Source organism: Rattus norvegicus, chromosome 5 (genome assembly GCF_036323735.1).
Source record: "Rattus norvegicus strain BN/NHsdMcwi chromosome 5, GRCr8, whole genome shotgun sequence".
NCBI lineage: Eukaryota > Metazoa > Chordata > Mammalia > Rodentia > Muridae > Rattus > Rattus norvegicus.
In genome coordinates, this window is record NC_086023.1 from 124935338 (window position 1) to 124956975 (window position 21638).

Genomic DNA, 21638 nt, shown 5'->3' on the forward strand with positions numbered 1-21638 from the left:
TAGCCTCACCCTCTGACCCTGGGAGCAGTTGTGAGTGGAATTCTTTGCTCTTCCGTCAGCAGCAGGCTGCTCCACACTTCTAGGCCCATGGTTCTTGTTCTCTGGATACCCTTTTCCTGTTCATGCTCCGTTGGTGTCGCCTCCAGGAAGCTTTCTTTGTAACTCCATTGCAGCACAAGCCTCTATTCCTGTGTATGTGACAGTCTACTGTATTACACTGGTGTGGTCCACAGGTGGCCGTTTCCCTTATTTCATGCGTCTGACTAGGAACTAGTCTATGTGTCACTCTAACTTCAGTGTCTAGCTCCCAGAAGACAAAGCAATACACATCTTAAAGCAACATGAATCAGATTTGCTAATTTGAGGAATTAGGAGAAGGATGGGCATTCCAGGCAGAGGAAATCATACATTTGAAAGTCAAGCGCTGTGAGAGGGCTATGTATGCACTTGGATTTGGTGAGAAGCTGGGCAGCCTGCTTCTCACCAAAGGAGTGGCCGCAGTGATGTCAAACCAACAGGATAGGGCTTAGGAATGTCTTAGCTGATCAGAAAATGTACTGGAGCTGGTTTGAGAGCTCGAGAAAGCCAATTTGAAGGATTTTCAGCATGTGAGGGACTTACATAATCAGATTTGTGTTGTTAAACAGATTTGTCTAACAGCTGGGTAAATGAAGGATTAGAAGAACCCAGAGTCACAGTAAAGAGACCACAAAGAAGTCATTTCAAAATAATGAGAAAGGCTTTGAGGCGGTAGGAAGAGCAAGGAAACAGAGAACAGTTGCTGAAGAAGACAAGGTCACGGGGATGTGGGATCCATAAAAATGGGCTGCGGTTCTGGTCAGAAGGCTTTAACCCACTGTCAGCTCCCAGCCCATCCCCATGATGTCTATGTACCTCATGCTCTCAACTCTGAATTCTCAGAGGGTGATAAACTGTAAAGCCCAAGTCACACCTATTTCCCATGCATACCAGGAAGAAGAAGGCAGTGCAGTGCCGGAAGACGCTTTGGGGACCATTGAGGTGACACTCGCTATGGTACATGGCTGAGTGAAATAGTGGCCTCTCTGTGGTACCTCTGAAGATCAGATATGATGCCTCACGTTGCATGGCACCTACCCCGTTCTCTATCTAGCTCCTGCCTCTAAGCTTTTCTTGCGTGTTATACTTACAGGTTATGTCTCCCTACTATTAAACTACAATATCCAAGAGAAGAGCCTTTCAGTGTTGAAAACCGTATCTCGTCCACATAGTAGGCACTTAATGGACATTTATTGAAGAGGAAATGAGCTGAGCATTATCAGCTTTGCCCCACCTTGAAGCAGTGATCTTTGCACAGGCCCTTGGCTTAAAGGTTATCTAATGCACAATTCTGTTTCCTAATTTTTGCAAAATCATTTCTACAGAGATTAAATTTTACCAAGTAATAGCTTTTTTGCTCACATGGCTCCAGATAGTAAAGAAAAAAAATTATCACATTACTTCAAAACCATTAACCACTGGCTAGTTCACACCCATTTGGATGGCCAATACAAAAAAAAAAAAAAAAAAAGAGCTGGTGAGTATGTTGATAAATAAGAATCCTTGTGTCCCAATTGTGGGAATGTAAAATGATGTGATTGCCATGGAAACCAGTATGGAGATTTCTAACAGCTTAAAACCAGAAGTGTCATGTGATCCAGCAATCCAACACCTGGGAACATACCCATGAGAATTGAAAGCGATGCATCAAAACAATGTTTGTACAGAGTTTTATAGAAGTCTAATACCCAGTAACTAAAAATATGCAAAGAACCTAGGTATATGACCCAGGCTAGCCTTGAGAGCAGATCCTCCTGCTTTGACCCACCAAGTGTGTGCCAGCTTGCCTGGCTGGAAGAAAGGAAATGTAACACTACATCATGGCTAATCCTTAAGGGCACTGCACTAAGTTAAATCGCCAGTCACTTAACCATACCAAGCTAAATAGCCAGACAAATGCTATATGTTTTTTCCATTCTTAAATACCCAGAAGAGTCAGACTCAAGAGTCAGAAAGTGACCTGGGAAGGGAAGACAGAGCTATTGTTTGAGGGATGTAGAGTCTCGTTTGTAAGATGAAGAGTACTGGAAATTGGTTGCACAGCAGCGTCAGTCCTTCTCATGGTGCTAAACTGAAATCTTTCAGTAGCTAAGGTCATGTATTTTATACTAAAAAATATTTACCATGACATATGTACATCTGTTATCTTGATCCTGAACAGTTATGAGAAATGCATGTCTATTCCCAGCCCCATCGACCACATTTCCTGCCTATATTATTTATGAGAACAGGTCCCCTTGAGTAGCCAAGGCTGGCCCTGAACTCCTAATCCTTCTGTCTCATCTGAATAAGTAAATACTACTCTATAGTAAGGAAAATAGGTTAGAATTACAAAAAGGATTTCATAAGGTACCTGGCTGGAGAAGGACTAGCCTGAGACATCACACTCAGGATCCCAGATTTCACTCCCAATACAGTCTTCTGCCATATCAGGAGAGAGGATGCATAGATGATTTACCTGGTCTGTTGACTAAAGTATAAGAAATGGACCACTGAGATTTGGAGAAAGAACTATAAGCAAGTGTGGGCTGGAGGTGTTTAGTGATTTCAGAGGAAGAAAAACAACCATGGATATAGCATGAAATCCAGCTTGCAGCCACCTGCCTTTTGCAACGTGTCAACTTCCCTCCCTTCCTAAATCCATGGAGGGCAGGTGTGAGTCAACTGTAAACATGGTGAGGAAAGGGCACGCAGAGTTCCTGCAGCTGGCAAAATCCAAAGTCACTGCCATGGCAATGGCCTGTGTACATGCAAGTTACAAAAAAAAAAAAAAAAAAAGGGAAGAAGGGAGGGAGGGAAGAGGTGGGGAATGGGAGAGCAAGGGAGAGAGGGAGGAAGGGAGGGAGGGATGGAGGGAGAGAGAGAGAAAGGAAGGAGGGGAGGGAGGAAGGAGGGAGGAAGGGAGGGAAAGAGGAAGGGAAGAAGGAAGGAAGGGAGGGAGGGAGGGAGGAAGGAGGGAGGAAAGAAAGGAAAAAGGGGGGAAGGAAGGGGGGAAGGAAGGGGGGAAGGAAGGAAGGAGAAAAGAAAACTTGAAGCATGATCAGAAGATAATGGCTCTTTCTTTTTGAAATGATTCCATTAAATGTCTTCCTACCTCCCACGCAGGCAGAAGATGCCAGAATGCACTTACAAAAATAAATGAACTTTAAGAGGAGAAAGTGGGAACTCTAGTAGAAAAAGCATCACGCCTATTTGGCTAGATGAACGGCCAGATCACTCTGTAGTCCTGGACTCTCCCTCACTGTCCCCAACCCCGACCTTCTTGCTGCCCTAGACCTGAGCCACCATTACCAAGTGGTACGGTAGCTTTTCATTTGCTTGAGTTGACCTGATCTCCAAAGGAACCACTAACAGGAAAATATTATCTAGCTTCTTGCAGCATTTCTTGATCACAGCCCTACTATGTGTTTGGCCCCATACTGGACACTTTCCATATAGTAGCCCCAACCCTTCTAGTGTTTGTAATATTAAGCGACTACATGTGACGTTAAGATAAGGTTGCTTATAGTATTTGGCTGGATTAGAGGAGGCAGAGTCAGAACTTGGATATAAGCCTCCCGAATTTGCTACTAACACAGTGTGAAATTCAGCAGCCAAGTTATAAAGAGATTTCAGGGCACCATGGAAGCAGCTGGCCCTACCTGGTCTGCTAGAGGCAATCGCAATGGAGAAACGAACTCGAAATCAATCAGGAAGTGAAAGGAAACTTGACATGGAGATGGGAGTGTACAAGGAGGCCAGGATGGTAAGCAGGGCAAGGTCTTCAGGTGGATTGTAAGCCATTCATCTGGTGTAAGACTGGTCATCTTTTAATTGTTTTATATGGAGATAAAGTTTCATTATTCTTTGAGCAAACAGAGACTATATTATGAAGACAGTTGCTTTATGCCAACACAGATTTTAACTAATTCTTTTAAAAGAAAGAAGCCATCCAAAGGTTTATCAGCCAGACATAGTGGTATGCGCTTTTAATGCCAGCACTCTGGAGACAGAGGCAAATATACCTCTGTAACCCTGGTTCACACAGAGTTTCAGGCCAGGCAGGGCTGCATACTGAGACCCTACTTTAACAAAACACCCAAAAGGTTTATGATCAATTGCTATGATTGTCTCTACTTGGTCCTTCCATGCAGTAAGAACATCCAGCACAGCCAAATTTAAGAGGAAGAAAATCATTAACGCTCATCTCACAGAGATGGCAGTAGCACCGTCTAACTCAGCTCACCTGGGGAGCAATGCTGTCACATCAGCCATTGGAGACATTTAACATGAACAAGGAAGCCAACTGATCACGCTAGATGTTTCCCCAGGGTAATTTGACTCTTTTGTTCTCCTTTGTGCTTTAGGAAGGAATAAGAAACTTCAAGGAACTTCGAGCCAAATTTCAAAAGCTCAATGCTGTACCTCTTTCAGGACCTATTAAGTTGCCAGCTGGTGTTTCTCGAAAAGACGGTAGAGGGTACACACAGCCAAGTCAGGATCCGGCTAATAGGAAGCACCTCTCATCCCACCACTATCGGACCCCATCTAATTCTTCTGCTGGACTGTCCCATCCTCTTAAAACCCAGAAAATAAAGTCGGCTCAGAGAGATGACGTTCAAAAGAGTTCCCTGGGAACTCCAGAAAACTCTACTGTGTATCCTGAAAGAAATTTCCAGAAAGCTGCCATGCCATTGGATGTGAATAAATCAAGATCTGAGACATCCAATGAGGAGAGAGGAATGACCCTCAGCAGCTTCAGATGCAAGCTTTGGAACTGGGAGAAAGTTTCATCTCAGAAGAGTGAAATGTCTCCAACTGCACTCCTTACCAATGGGAGGCTTAAGACCTTCCATCTCGAAGGGCACAAAACCATGGGGCTTGCTCAAGAAAAACCAGAGAAGAACCTGAAGACAACAGAAGCCCAGCCTCTTCCTCCCCAGAACCATTTGATGGCCCAGGGAAAATCACCCATAGCCTCTAAAGCCTCTAAAGGTTCACTTCCTCGGTATAGCAGGAAGCAAACAGAAAGCCCTGGCACTGAGGGGAGCCATGAGAGCAGCCCATGCCAACCTGTTTATGAGTGTGAACTTGTCAGCCTGGTTCCAGGTAAGAAACTGAGACTCCTTGGGACTGGGAGTGAGACCGTCATGTTTTCTCAGCCCAAGCCTGCAGACTTGAAGTGTATGTGGCTGGTGCAATAGAAATACAACTTGGCTGTGGTCAGCCTGTCCAAGTGTAGTGTTGGGTGTGAATAAGCGTTTAATTCTGAATTACGCCATGACAGTTTGGCTGAACCTGGACTTGAATCCCAGCTCTACCTGCCACAAGCTGTGTGAGTGTGATTTATAAACTTCTTAAAGCTTAGTATGTTCTGTGAATCGAATTCATCACCAGCCTTCTCTGAGTGGAATACATAGCTCAGAACTCAATTTTCTTTTTCAAAATTGCAACCTGGAAGGGACACTCCAGTCTTCTGTCCTTATTCTTTGCATCGAATCCACCAACTGGCTCTTTGACTCTACCTTAAAAGTATCTTTGGAACCCCTCAACTTCTGTCTCTGCCCCGGGCTGTAGTCTCTACCACACCTTTCTCTTACAGGGCCATTGCTAGTGGTGTCATCACTTCCATGCGGTTACTCCCTTGTATTCTGTGTCCCTCCCCACAGACAGGGTGATCCTTTAAAATAACATGAATTGGGCATCATCACACTGTGCTCAAAATCTGCTCAACCATCCAACAGTGCCTCGCATAGCGATGCTTGCCTGCTTCTCTGTCCTTAGCTCTTATCCTTGCCTGCTTAGTCTTTAAATACAAGATGTTGGCTCCACCCCAGGTCTGAGCACTGTCAGTCATCTGTCAGGGTAATTCTTCTACAAGCTTCAGGGTGGCCAGGTGATGTCTTCCTCCCTTGTAGTCTCTGTCGTAGTGTCTGTCCCCTGCTCTGCCATCTCTGCTGTCCCTGTTACCCTTAGGCTTCCGGCAGTTCTTTGTTTTTTTTTCAGGTCACTTGCCTCAGCCCAGGAAACTGTCATACACTTGTTTGCCTTTATAAGAAGGAGATTTTCAGAAGATAAAACTTGCCTTCCTCAGCCCCTTACTCCCACAAAACAAGACCAGGTTGATGAAGTCTTCAACAAATATTTAGTGATTGAGTAGATCGATGGATGGATGGATGGATGGATGAATGGATGGATGGATGAATGGGTAGATGGATGGATGGATGGATGATGGATGGATGGATGGGTTAATGGATGGATGGGTTAATGGATGGATGGATGGATGATGGATGGATGGATGGATGGATGGATGGATGGATGGATGGATGGATGGGTTAATGGGTAGATGGATGGATGGGTAGATGGGTAGATGGGTGGGTGGATGAACAGTTAGATGGCTTGATAGATAATGAACCAGCTACATACAGTTCTATGGCTTTTCCTTTTACTTAGAACAGAAACTAAACTATCTACTACAATCTTAACAATGTCTTTGCACATTAGTCCTTCCATCTCTGACTTCTCTTCCCCTAACTCACATGCCAGGTAGACCTCCAGAACTCTCTTCTTTGTTCTTTCTTTATTATTAATCTCCTCTTATGATAATAAAAATTCCTGAAAAGGAACTATGTTTGTTTCTGTTCTTGGTTCTAGCTCTAGCCCCATGTTAAATCCTGGAATACAATAAAATAGGTTCTTAAGAAAGATGGGAAACAAGATGAATGAAAAGAAAGGTGTATGAGGAAAAGCGAAGAGTAGGTCATCTCCAGATAAAACTAGGGAGAGAGTTTAATGAGATAAACATGTAAATTAGCTTCACACAGTGCTGAGGGTTGGGAGAGACCACGAATCTAGTTAGAAAGTGATATTTCATTTTCACTGTGTCTCTCCTTTGTGAGATTAAGACTAAAATTCCCAACATTACAACAGTTGACTTACAGTTGACTCCTAAAGAGAGTGTTGTTTGACTGTGAGCTTCTGGAGACATGGCATCTCGTGAAAGGACAAGAAGGAAGCAGTCCCTTCCATCTCAGCTTGCGAAGGACACAACCTTCCCAGAGGCACATGCCCAACCCAGTCTACTTGTTTAGTCTTAGCACGGATGGCCTATATAAACAACTACTGTACTGTGTTAACCAAGAATGAACATGCTCTATTTATTAAAAACTTGTGTCCTTTTCTGCCAAGGAAAATCACATATACTTTTTACATATAATGGAATATTGGAGTTGTATTTATGAATACAGAAAGCAAAAATACAAACCATTGGGACTGCTTAGAAAACTCTAGTACACTGAACTCATATATTCTAACAACCTTGAAGCCAGAGCCCTGTAAATTCAGTGATTAATTTCAGATCAATTCAGAGATCTGCTTTATAGTCCTGTGCTATTTGCTCAGCCGGTACTCGAGGAGTCTTTCCAGTGAGTAATCATAGCCCTCCTTCTCTAACGTAGGCCCTGTGCTTCAAGCTAGGACAGCAGTGTCACCGAGTCCCACAAAAGGCCCACTAATGACCAAATTACTTACTAGATTCTTGGTTTTTCCCCAAGTATGCAGCAACCTGAGAAATACAGTAGAGTATGCAGATTTGAGGGTGGTTAGTCCTACCCTTGATTCCAGGAAAACTCAAGAGTGCTGTAGGGGATCTGCCACTGGAGCTCAGCCTTAAAATGAGAAGTGGAAATTAGGATGAAAGGAATCAGCGTCCCACAGTCAGGAGGAGCATACACAGAGTCTCGGAGATGAAAGACTCACAGAAAGCTTTTAAAGTCAGTAGTGGATCACCGAGAAGCCAGTGGCAAGAGTGGAAGATGTGTGTGCTAAAAGGTCGGGAAGCAGGACAGTGCCACTTGCTGATGAAAGAATCTGGAAATGTGAATCCAAATTGGACTGAAATAGCAGATCAATGACTGGGCCACATTGAAGATCAACAAGACAGTGACGTAAGTGGGTGTGTGTTGGGGTCAGAGTGTTCTCACAGTTGCATAGAGACTAGTCAGGAGGTCAGGCTGGTTAGTTTTACCCAACAAATGTAAATAATACCTTATATGTTTTCCGATTTGTACTCAGAAAAACCAGAGAGCCAGCATTGCCAGCTTCCCAAAACAAAGCCACTGCCTTCCATTGAGACCCTTGGTCCACCTCCCCCGAAGCCTTCGAAGCCCCCATTCGTGAACATCTATGCTTTCCCCAGGCAGCCAGCTGTTGTCTCCAAGTCCCTGAAAGAAGGTAAGAAGATGCACAGGGCCCACCCTCACTGGCCAGAGTCATAGGTGTCTGGACCACATATCCTGTCCATCTTCACCCCTCCCACATAGCACACTGCTCTTCCAAGGGGTTTGGGCAGTATCACTGCTGTTTGCACACACAGACTGTGGCAGCTTGCCTGTGATATGACACACAGGTAGAAATTGGCCCCTTCTTGCTCTTGAGCCAGTCCACTTCCCCCAAGAGAACTGCATTACGTCACTGAAAATCTGGCCAAGAGGAAAAAAATGAAAACTCTTTAAGTGAGGAGGCAGTGAACCTTTGTGTGCACTATAAACAGTCAGTGCGGGAGGAAGAAGAGTAAGGGAAGGGGGGAGAGTTGGTGTCAGCTTGACCTGACATATTTGCTCATCTCCCTCAGACTCCCATGACCTGTATCCTCTGTGGGATGCAAGGCATCCTTGGAAGACATTTTCCTGTGTTCTTTTGTCTCTTCCTCTGCTATTTAAAGGAACAGCTCTGTTCCTTTCTGTCCTTACACTGGTGTCATCATCCTGATTTCTTAAACACCTTTCCTTCTTCCTCCAATGAGCGAGAGAGGAAAGCACACTTCAAGGCTCTGTGCAGTGGGCGATGTGCTAATGTTTGCTTTACCACGCAGATGGTGTGGTAGCAGGGCTAATATGGGCTTTGATTGTTCATTTGTCTGCTTTGGGCAACCTCATAGTTGAATTTCCCTAACTCAGATGTAGATAGAATCTTTACATAATGTATGGAAACATCGCCTGTCAATAAAAAAGCCTCTGGCCAATGAGCTGAGGCAGGAAATAGGAGGTGGGAATTCTGGCAGAAAGTGAGAGGGGGACTGGATTCTGAGAAATAGACACTGGAGATTCGCCCCAGAACGCTCATGGACGCAGTCACGTGAACCCAAGGAGAGGTAACTAGCCCTGTGGCACTCGTAGAATAGAATAAGTGGCTAATTAAGTTATGAGCAAGTTGGCCTAAGCATTTATTCATAGATGAGACGTCTCAGAATCGTTATGTCTGGAAACAAAGAGGTCATGTGGAAAAACACAAGGTTACAGATGGCTTTAGCTACACTTAGTGCCTCTCATAATGAAACCAGCATCAGAATCACCTAAGTTTAAAAAAAAACAAAAAACAAAAAACTCAATCCTAGAGCTTCTCATTCTGAGGGAGACTGAACACATTCCTTTTGAGCAGGTAGTGGCATGCTGGTACGTGCATATCGAGAACATGCACTACAGGCCACCATCAACTTTACCTTTTTAAGAAAAGTCCACGCGCAGAGACAGAGCTCTCCTAAGTGTGTGCTGGTAATGTGGCAGTTCCTCACCGGAGAAGACTAAGTGACTGATTCCCCCTCTGACCCCACCCCCACCCCCGAGCACGCACCTTGTTGTTTTTTTCCAGACAGGACATCTCTGTGTAGCTCAGGCAGTCTCTGAACTCAGATGCCTTCTTCCTGCATGCTGGAATTAAAGGTTTCTGCCTCCATGCCTGGCTGTGATCTTTATAAATGTTGAAGAGCTCAGGTTTCAGACTATGGCCACAAAAGGGAAGATGACTGTCTAGAACCAGACGCTAAGTCTCCTGTAATAAAACAGGCGTTTTGGATCTCAGCTCCGCACCAGCAGCTGCTTCAGGTTGAGCATGGTGGTCAGGGAGCCTCCTTTTCTGTCCTGCGAGGTGGGAACTGTGGTACCTCTGATAATGTGAAATTCTTGTGAGAAATTGTTCTGACCATACTTGGCACCCTGCACATGCTTAGTGTATCTGAGTGTCCTTCAGAACACAGGGCGAGTGGTTCTCTTTGCCAGTCCGTGTGATAAAAATGAGCAATTAAGAGATTGAACCCTGGGTTCCTACCCCTATGGAGGTCAAAGTGCCCATAAATAGTATATAGGTATGTGCTTCTGTTTAGCAATAGGCAGTCCTTAGGGTAACCAGGGTGGAAGCATCATTCGCTTTAACCAGACTGCTACCAACACCTTCTTTTCCTCTGCCTCTTGCTTTTGCAGTGACTACGAAGGAGAGCCCCCTGCCTCCGGACAGGTGAGTACCTGTTCCTCTCCTGTGGGAGAGTACAGCCCACTGGGGTAGGGTGGGGGGGAGGGACCCATTGGCCTTCTCAAGCACAGGCAAGTTGCTCAAAACCAGTATGCATATCCCCCAGAAAGGCTGCAGGGAAAAGAAAAACAGACTTACAAAGCAAACAGGAATTTCTCGTTTCAAATAAATAAAGATGCATTTAACTTCTGTGCTGATGTTAAGTTGGAAATGTCATCCTCTGAGGTACTTAGTACTTCTTCATTGTACAAGTGGATTTAGTAAATTAAAACATTGGCCTTTTTAGGTATAAATCAAATAAGAGGCTAAAGAGTGCTTTGGGCAGCTCTGATATTAGGCGTTGGAAATGGGATAAAAAATGTTCTATTTTTGGTGCCCCCTCCTGAGAATTTCACTACAGAGAGGTCAGGTCATTAATTCACTCAGCCAAATAAAATCTCTTGAGCCCTCTGAAGGGACCTGGCCTGAGCGGCCTAGTTTTCGTGTGTTTGCTTAGGAGCTGCAAAGTTGCTTCCACAGCCCTCATTGTAAGGCCTCAGATGCCCAGCTTCAGAAATGTTCTACTCTCCGGGGTCATGATTCCTGTCTTGATGTAGCTAAACCATTTTGACTAAGCCTCACTTCCCTCCTAGAGATGTTCTTGGCAAGGACAGACAGTCTTCAGAGGGGAAGTGTACAAACAAACACAAGCCATCAGCTGATCACAGTGTTCAAGCATGCAGTCTGAAATAGAGGATGCATATGAGTCAGAGATCGCACCAACGAGAGAACAGTACATTTTCCTCAGTGGGGACCAGGAAATCTTAAGAGAAGTACTCCTCCATTGCAACATTAGTAACCCTTAGTAAAAGCAGAGTTTTAGTACGGCAAGTCCTTGGGGACAGCCATTATGGCCTCTAGACTAACTCCTGTGTTTGCAGACCATTAGTGATGCTGGCTGGAGTTGCTCAATGTCTGCAGCTCTGGAAGCTGGCTGATGGAGAACTGCTTCTAGGACTGGGTACTTAGACTTAGCACTGACCATCATCAGAAGACAGAAATGTCCCCTTCTTGGTGGCAGCAGACAAGCAAGACAGTAGCGTGAACACTCACGTTTCCCAGCCTTTACCAGGTCTCTTTCACTAAGGATAAAAAATTGTTCAAAACACTTCATCGGCCAAGTCCAGAGTCAGTCTGGAGGAGCACTGAAGACTCACATGCCAAAGGAAAGGGGTTGAGGGAAGGGTAATAGAGATGTTGGTCCAATCAACCCATTAGTGCCGAGTTGAGTGTTGAGGATGAATGTTTGCTCCATATAATATAGTGAAGAAATGCTACAAGAGGAGACTGGATGTGTGACATAAACACTCTTGTTTGTGGAACAATAGAGTCATGTGAAATCAGAATGTGGACAGTATAAAACGTCTACACGGGACTGTAGAGCGGACAGGAGCATTGTGAAGCATCTTGTATACTCAAGGATTGTGGAGGTGGCCTTGTTCGACCAGGCTCTGCCTGGGTTGTGCTAGACATAATTCATATGCTCAGGAAATCCCTAGTTGAATGTCCATTTGAGAGCTGTGCGTCGGATGGGCCAGTGCAGCTACGTGCTACGTACAACTATGTGAAAGAGACAATAATGTAGATGGCTGTAGCTGTGGTTCACAGTGGCCACTCTGTGATCACAGGCAGAGTGACAGCTGAAGTGGCAGTGAACCGCTGCAGTACTCAGTCAGCCTTGTCTCATGACTGCCATTCTGGAAACATCTCAGGATGCATGGAACTATACTGGGTACATTGTACTAAATGAAGATTTCTCTAGCGTTTTAACCATAGCAGCAGCAAGTCATTCCGCACTGAGAGCTGTGAGGGGCCCGTTGGGAGACTGTTTCCTGTGTGGCACTCTCTTCTTATAGGATGTGTGAAGGCAGTTTTGACAATTCTTCCTTCTCACACTGGCTTTAGAATACACCTCCATCTGAACTGGGGTTTTGTTATATGTGAATTATGATATAGGCACATATGATAAGAAAGAGATAAAACAGGCCATGTGACTCAGGTGGCTTCATGGAAGAGGAACTAACTTGAGGAATAACCTACACAATAAGCAGGAGGTAGGTAGGTAGGTCTACATTTCATTTTTTTGATGATACCATAAGATAGATAGCAGAGTGTTCCTCCTGGGACTAACCATGTCCAGACATATTGATGGGTGGATGTTGTGGTTTGCCCTAGAGTTATCTGTATTTTGATGCTAATTCCACTGCGCCAAGGACAGCTGCCTAGTCAAGTACTCAGGACTCAGGTGACTTTAACAGAACCTTCTCCCCATTGAATATATAAAATACAGGTGAGGGGCAGATACAAGGTAGAAGGAGACCTGTCATTGGAGGAGAAGGAAGGATGGGTGGGAGAGAAGTTTGAAAGAAGAGAAGGAGACTGGAATGGAGAGGAGAAAGAGACAGGGGAGAGAGGGCAAGAAGCCATGGCAGGTGACGTTAAGATTCCACTCTGCGTGTTTACAGGTTGTTATTAATGTTCTTAAGGGATAGATGGTACTGGGCTTTGTATATTTAGGTGAACAATTATATCTTACCAATTGGGTCAAAGGTTATTGTGTTGTGTGTTCTTTTATGTGACGGGTTGAGTGTAGCAAAGTGTGCGGCAGCAGGAGACACTGGGCCGCCGTGGAGTTGGGAATGTGTTTCCGCCAAGATATCTAGCAGATACCTGGGGCACTGCAGTGTGACCTAGCGGGGATAAAAGACAACCCTACTTTTTTTATTTTTAATATTTTTACAACAATTGGTGGATGGCTTGATGAACAGTCAAGATAGAAGTATAATGAGATATGACAGCACATGCTTGGAATCCAAACACTAAGAAGGCTGAGGCAGGAGAATAGACACACATTCAGGGACAGTCAAGGCTACATAGTGAGACCCTGTCTCAAAAAAAAAAAAAAAAAAAAGAAAAGAAAAAAAAAGAAAAACCCAACCCCACCCCCCAAAAAAAACCCAAAATGGAAAACAATGTGTTGAACATAGGCAGCAATAAAGAGAAGTAAACAGACCAAACCATCCTGATACAGAAAAAATAATTGATATGTTTAGTATAAAATACAATCAGCCATCTGGGTTCTGATCTATAAATTCGAATAAGCCGTAGGTGAAAAAAATTGGAAAAAAATTCTGCCTGCTGAGTATCTAAAGCCATTCTTGTCCTCGTTCTCTGAGCATATGGTGTAACAGTTATTTGCACAGCACTGAAGCCACACTAGACATGCTAATAAGAGAGAGGTGAGGTAAGTGTGTGGGAGGGGAGTATAGGTTCTGTGTACACACTAAGCATTTTATAAAGCACTGTGGGCATCCACAGCCTTTCTTGTTTGCATGGATACTAGAAGCAATTCCCTATAGATACTAGGGGGCAGGCAACTGTATATTAAATACCATGATAAGAAGTTTGGACTTTGTCTTGTCAATGACAAGTCAGATGTAGCTTGAACACATAACTGTCATAATGCCCAAAAGCCTTAGATACAATTTCCATGGAAACTGGTGCTTGCTAGAGAAGAATATCTCCCTTGTTCAAGTGCTAACCTTCAATACAGATATTAGATTTAGGCATAAATTTATGGTAATGGGGAAAATACCTTGAAATTTCCTGATATAGCCAGGCATGGAATTAATGAGATCTGGGCTTTGAATCCCAGCACTACCACTTAGTATTTGGAATACTGAACATGCTTTAACCTCTGCAAACCTGCTTCCGTTCTTGTCTAATGGTTAAATGAGATAAGGGTTGTAAAGTGTTTATTACAGTGTCTGAGACAGTAGCTTACTTGGCTATTACATAACAGACCCAAAGATAAGAACAATGCATGAACCCTATTTCCAAACATCTATCACTGGAGAACTCAGTAGCTAGAATACTCAGTACCTGTTTTTCTTTGTTAAACCCTATTTTAATTCACCTAAAATGTATTTCTCCAGCATGTTTGGTATACTGAGCACACTTTAAGTCTTTCAAATTACTCTGGTGTAAAATTGGCCTCCATACTCCAATTCAACCATTTATACCATCTAAACTTGATTCTTATGTATAATAGACAGGAGTTTAATCCCCCTTCTCAGGACAGCGCTTAAAGCAGAGAATTGCAGTTTCTCAAAGTAAAAACACGTCTTGCTTTCAGTCATTATTGATGAAGTTATTGTATTTTTGCTGCATTAGAGGACATGGAAAACACACTGTAATTATTTTGCTAAGAACCCAAGGCCATCAAAGGCAGCCATCTTCCCTGTGTTAAACCTGAAACACAATGCTGTATAACACAAGTGCTTCTGGAGTCAGAGCAGTATAAGTTCAAGTCCCTCTTCCACAGTTAAGAAAAGTACCAGTGTGCCAGAGCTTTGTCATTCACAACCGCAAATAGACTCGTGATAGTAGTCCATTCATTGTGTTATGGAGACCAGTGTGTAAATATAAGCAGGATATAGATGATGCCCAGTGAGCCTTAGCTACTTCTCCCACACTTGAACTCACCATCCTTGTTGCTTCTGAAACATCAATATCCCGTTAGCGCCCAACAGTGATAGAGGTCTTTAGACGATGCTCCTTCCCATCACTCTTTCGTGCAGACCAGGCTGGCTGGCATCCCTCTTGGATCAGCAGTTAGAGCTTGTGTGAACAAAGAAGGCTGGTCCCTGGGTAACAGTTAGCTTTAGGTTGCCGTCAGGACTTAGCAGGGTTGGTTGATGTTTTATTCATGAGCTACAAATATGGCTTTCTCCCATTAAAAAATGGCAGAGGGTAATCCTGATTCAGGGAATGTCTGAGTTAGATGAGAGGGAGTAGAGAGAGTATTTACTTCAGAAGTAGGAAAAAATGCCCACATATGGGGCCTCAGAAGAGCCTGCAAGTGTGTTCGTAGAAGTCTACCACTTGACTCTTGTGTGTTTGTGTGTGTGTGTGTGTGTGTGTGTGTGTGTGTGTTTTGAAGAAAGTCCTACTATCCAGTCTAAGCTAGCCTTGAATGTATAGTCACTTTGCCTCTACCTTGCAAAAGAACTTTAAAAAATAGTTAAGATTTATTTTTATTATATTTATTCTGGATATGTATGCTTCTGTGCATGCGTATGTGCCACTGTGTACAGGGATCCTCTGAAGCCAGAGGTGTGAGATCACCTTGGAGCTGGCTGTAAGCTGTTGACGCAGCTGCTGGAAACTGGCCTCTGACCTCCAGAGAGCAGCCTGTGCTCTTAACCACTGAGCCACTAAGGGAACTTTTTTTTTTATGTCTCTGATTCACAAAAGTTTTAAAACACCGGTATCAACTTATTTCAAGTCATGTGGCTGGTCTCTTTCATACTTAGTGTTTTGAAACAGACTTTTGTATTTGTGCTTTTTGTATACTTACCTCATGTGAAACACAAAGCCTTCTAGGATGGCTATTTGACTATGTCTAGGGCACTCCGCACTAGGAGCAGGGAATGGTTAGTGCCATGGAAGTGGGGGCAGGTAACTTACATAGGGTCAGGTGGTAAAAAATAATGATAATAGCAGTGCTGAGAACAGCCAAAGTCACTCACAGCCCTTCTCTGAAACAGCCACAGAGAAAGCTTTTAGGGAGTATTAGCATAAAACTGGGAATTGAGAGGACCAAAAGAAGTTTAGAATGAATGGCTGGCTGAGAAAGGCCTAGAGATGATGACATCAGCTTAACACCTGAGTGAGAACCCATTCTACTCATAGACAGGTCTAGGAAAGAGCATGCCCAGAAAGGGAGTATTTTCAAAGACTCAGAGTCTCAGAGGATTCGCACCCTCCACTTGTTAGAAGAACCAGATAGGAGGCAGTCATGGCTATAGCCCACTAAGCAAGAGGGAAGGAGAGTCTCACCAGTTGGGGATAAGTTTGGAGTTTGTCCTAAACGTACTAGAAAGCCATGGGAGAATTTCAAGCTAAGGAGGGGTGTGAGCTGGCATTTGTTTTGTAAAGTTCACTATTAATGTTGAATAAATAATATATTTAGAGAGGAAATAGGAAGATAGCCTAAGAAGTCACTAAATCATCAAAAGTAGCAACATTCACAGACTAATTCAAGAGGGTCTCTTCTGTGTCCTAGCATTCCTATACTAGGTAGTAGCTATCCCCTTTCAGAGCTAAGAAAACTGAGTCCCAGAGAGGTTAAATAAACCAGACCAGGACCAGGGGGGATGAGATTAATGAAATTACTTGGTTTATGCTGGGGCTGTGTGGGGGGAACCCATAGCAATTGCTGGCTCAGGCATGGGGACAGAAAAGGGGAGTGGCATCTAGGATGGCTTCTTGCTTTTTTCTACTTCCCTCCTCATGGCTGATAACACAGATGAGGACTTGGCAAGCAGCTCAAGCTCAGCACAAGGCAAGAAAGTTTCTTCTGGAAGCTGCTTGGGCTCTTTCTACTTTGTAGCAAGAGAAGCACAAAGCCAATCTGCCTTATCAGTGAGACAGACGTAGCTCTCAAGGCCACTTTTTAATTACTTAGTTTCTTCCCTGAGAAGTTGTGCTGCTGGAAATCAAGATGAATGAAGAGCAAAGGAAGCTCCTCTTGTTCTGTCCTGAGGGATGGGGGTTCGGAGCACCTGGAAACCCCAGTCTTCTCAATTAGAGTGCTTGGGGGGTAGGAAGAGCAAGTGTGGAGAGGACTTTTTTTTTTTTTAAATCTGTCTCCTAAGGAGTTTTAGATCCAGAACATTCTAAAGCTTCTGTTTAAGTTACTTCAAAAATGTCCCATCTGTTAAAATTGGACTTAGGGGACATTCCACAGTCATGGTGTACCCTTCTCTTCACAAGGGCAGTGGTTTTGGGAGACATGGATGTACTAGAAGGCTTCTCTTATGCCACATTTTCAGAAGTCTTCCTTTGAAACAAATCACTCCCAGTTTCTATTGTTATTTTCTAGCCACAAAGCCTTGAGTCTCATTTTCAAGCTCCCAGCCACAGTCTCCCTGGAAAAGAAGTGGTTTTCAGTGGCTCCTAGATATCTGGAATACAGAGTCAGGTCAAATAGTTTATAACAATGTATCTGGATCAGGAGGACCTGGGTCTGTCCTAGTCAGCTTGGCTCTCGAACATGGGGACAAAGGTTCCCTGTGGCTCTTCTTCACAACAGAGGAAGCTTAAGAAGCCTAAGAGGAGGTCCACTCTAAAAATTTCTCTTTAGGATTTCATTTAGGAGCCGGCCGGGGCAGAACTAAGATGCAAAAGGGTTTGGAACCAGCCAGTCTTCACCCATTGTGAGTGGCATTCAGATGCTAAGTTAGAAAATTCCAGAACTGAGGAAAACAGACATTTTGCAGGTTGCAGCCCATTTTTGTCTATTCTTTAAGGTTGACTAGAAGCAAATGTTTAAATATGACCACATTCCTGGCACTTCTTACATTTCCCATTGCTGTTAGACTCGTGTAAGATAGCATTTAGTCTTGTTTCACAGAGGAGATATCGGGGGTGGTGATGTTCCCTGACTTTCTCTCAAGTGGGAGATATACAGACCGCCCCAGTCCCTGATAAACTCAGGACTCAGTAAGGATCTCACCTGCACTGTACTGTCTCAGACTTACAGCAGGAAGGGCTGTGGAGGAATATATTGTACTACAAACCATGAGTAAAAGAATCATTTTCAGCTGTTTCCCAGCCATTGTCTTGCAGGGTGGGTGAAGAATAATCACTGGATGGCCAGTGGACCGTCAGATAAACTGATGAAAGGAGGATGGTCAAGTGAACTAAACAATAAACCCTCCACTAACTTTTAGGCAAATGACGATAGGCTTCATTTCTGTATCTTGCACTGATTTGCAAATCTGGTGCCATATTCTTCTGCTGTTCAAGCTTAGTGAATGGGCCAAACTGAGCTCTTCACGTTTGCGTGGGAGCCCTGTGACAAGGGGCTCACATGAAGCCTTTCCTCTTCCTCTCAGGCTAGAGCCCAGCACCAGCTGAATTGCCAAGGCCTTGTCCTGATTCTTTTAGCTTTCAGGAAATACATGTTCCTCTCCTCCCCTCTTTTTTTTTTTTAATGAACTCACTGGTCTGTGGATAAAATATGCCGTGAAATTAGTCATCAAACATTTGTCATCCGTTTTGAACTTAGAATAAAAACTTCAAAAATACGAAGCTTTTTACCAGAGTCCAGGAGTCCTTTTGTCCTGTCCATTGTCTCTCCAGGCTTCTCTCCTAGCGCCCCTTTCTCCTGATTGCTGCCTTTCATCCTATTGCAGCCTATTGGCCATTCAAGCAGGGTTGCTACAGCTCTGCAGAAATATTAGCCGCCTCCTGTGTGTGGAAGAGTCTTCTCCCATGCCATCTCTAGTTAGCTCCTACTCGTCATACACGATTTGCTTATATTATGTAATTCAGTAATAACAAACCAAAGTATGTTCAAGCCATTGTTTATACTCTGCCTTCATACCGGATATTTTTTCAGTTGGAAGAAAGACAAGTAAGCCCAATAATGGCATGGACCATAGGCGGTGTCAATTTTGTCAACTTACCCGCCTTTAGCTCAGCTTCCTCATCCAAGGTACAGTTCACAGACGGAAAGGAGTCGGGCTGTTCCCAACGATTTATTCTTGTTTCTTATTTGACTCCTGTACTGCTCAGATCATGAGGCTCCTGAGTGCAGGCTCCTTGTGATACTCATCCCCATGTTCTAGAACAGTGAATGTATGAGAAACACCCTCATAGTCTAGATCAGAGAACGTATGAGGAAAGGAGTCAAGCCGGGAAACGCAATGATGCAACATTATATTCCCCCCTGGGAATGTCTCAAATGATGCAATACACCTCTGAGCATTGACACCGTACCCAAAACTTGTCAGGCTTTAGAGCACTTCTGATTTTCAATTACCATATGTGGATGCCCAACTGATAAAATGTATGCAAACATTCAAAACATGTGAGAAACACCGAAAACTGAAACAGTTTGTTTCCATGATTTTCTGATAAGATATCCTGGGTTTCTGTTGCTTTCAACACCAGAAGGTGATGCAGTTGTCAACTGGCACCCAGTGTGACACAAGGTTTGTTGATCTTAGAGCCTGTGCTAACGGTGTTCTGCTCAGAAAGTCTCTTTTTGTGCCACTTTAAGGATATTCCGCACTTTCTCTTCTATCAGGTGCAGTGCATCTGGTTTTCTGTTGAGATCTTTGAGAAATTTGAGTTGAATTCTATGCATAATGATAAACGTGGATCTATTTGCATTCTTCTATATGTAAACATCCAGCTCGACCAGCATCATTTATTGAAGGTGCTGTATTTTTTCCCCGTGTATATTTCTGGCTTCTTTATTAAAACCTAGGTTCCTATGTATGTGTGTGTATTTGTGTCTGGGTCTTCAATTCCATTGATCAACCTGTCTGGTTTTGTGCCAATAGCATGCTGTTTTTATTCCTATAGCACTGTAGTATAACTAGAAATTAGGGATCCTGATACCTCTAGAAATTCTTTTATTGGTCAGGATTGTTTCAGCTATCCCTGGGTTTTACTGAAAGTAGGCCTTTTAAGATCTGTGAGGAATTCCATTGGAATTTTGATGGGGATAGCATTGAATCTATAGATTGTTTTTGGTAGGATGGACATTTTTACTGTTACCCCTACTGATTCACAATCATGGGAGATCCTTCATGTTCCAATATTTTCTTCAATATCCTGAAGTTTTTAATCAAACAATTCTTTTCTTTGTAGTTAGAGTTATCCCAAGGTATTTTATAATAGTTGAGGCTATTGTAAAATATGGTAGTTTTTGATTTCTTTCTCAGTCTGTCATTTGTATATAGGAGAGCTATTCAATTTTATGATTTTATATCTGGCTAATTTGCTGAACGTGTTTATCAGCTGTAGGAGTTTCCCAGTGGAAATTTTCAGGGTCACTTATATTTGCTACCATATCATCTGCAAATAAAAACAACCTGACTTCTTTTGTTCCAAGTTGTATTCATCCCCTTGATCTCCTTTAGGTGTCTTATTATTCAAGCTAAGGCTTCAAGTAATGGATTGAGTCGGAATAAAGAGAGTATATAACCTTGTTACTAATTTAAGTGGAATTGTTCTGAATTTCTCTCGATTTAAGTTGATGTTGACTATGCACTTGCTATAAACTGTCTTTATTATGTTGCGGTATATCTGTTGTATTCCTAATCTCTCCAGGATGTTTATCATGAAAGAGGGTTGAATTTTGTCAAAGGTCTTTCTGCATCTAATGAGAATATCATGTGGCTTTTGCCTTTCATTTGGTTCATATGGTAGATTATATATTTATGTTTTTGTACGTTGAACTATCCCTCATCCCTGGAATGAAGCCTACATGATCATGGTGGATGATCATTTTTGATGTGTTCTTGGATTCAGTCTCCAAGAATTTTGTTGAGAATTTTTGCATCTATATTCATGAGGGAAATTGGTCTGTAATTATCTTTCCTTTTGTAATTTATGAGGTTTGGGCATCAGGGTAACTGGCCTCATAAAATGAACTAGACAGTGTTCCTTCTGCTTCTATTTTGTGTAATAATTTGAGCGGTATTAGCACTGACTCTTCTTTAAAAGTCTGGTAAAATTCTGCACTAAAAATATCTAGCCTTGAGCTCCTTTTTGGAGGATGAGATAGAGGGAGTCTGGAAGACTTTTAATGACTGGTTCTACTTCACTAAGGGCTATGTCTGTTTAAATTACTTATCTGAACTTGATTTAACTTTGGTAGGTTGTATTTATCAATAAAAGTATCCACTTCTATTAGATTTTCCAATTTGGTTGAATACAGTGTTAAAGTATATCCTTGTGTTCTCTGGATTGCCTTAGTATCTATAGTTATCCCCCATTTTTCCTTTCTAAATTTGTTAATTTACAGCTTCTTGTTCTGCCTTTTAGTTAATTTACCTAGGAGTTTGTCAATCATATTGGATTTTCCCCAAGAACCAAATATTTGTTTCATTGATTCTTTGAATTGATTTTTTTTGAGACTTGCTTTCTCTCTGAGTATGTGGTCCTTTGGAGAAAGTTCCAGTAAATGCTGAGAAACTATATTCTTTACATTTAAGTGAAATGTTCAGTAAATCTCCATTATGCCCATCTGGTTTATAACTTCAGCTCCAGCATTTCTCTGTTTTTGTTTAATGACCTGTCTATTGTTTAGAGTTGGGTATTGAGGTCTCCTACCATCAGTGTGTGAGAGTCAATTTGTGATTTAAACTTTAGTAATGTTTCTTTATGAACTTGGATGGCCTTGTATTTGGTGTATAGGTATTAATATTTGCCATGTC

General features: G+C 42.9%; 1 protein-coding gene across 2 annotated transcripts in view; it reads left to right on the top strand.

The window, feature by feature from the left end:
• Fyb2 (FYN binding protein 2) overlaps window positions 1–21638 on the top strand; it is a 123863-nt gene that overhangs the window by 29333 nt on the left and 72892 nt on the right. For both annotated transcript variants that reach the window (XM_063261317.1, XM_017593779.3), the window contains exons 2-4: window positions 4425–5166; window positions 8131–8289; window positions 10314–10347. In XM_063261317.1, the coding sequence (XP_063117387.1) occupies window positions 4425–5166; window positions 8131–8289; window positions 10314–10347 (935 nt within the window). The remainder of the gene's footprint in view (window positions 1–4424; window positions 5167–8130; window positions 8290–10313; window positions 10348–21638) is intronic.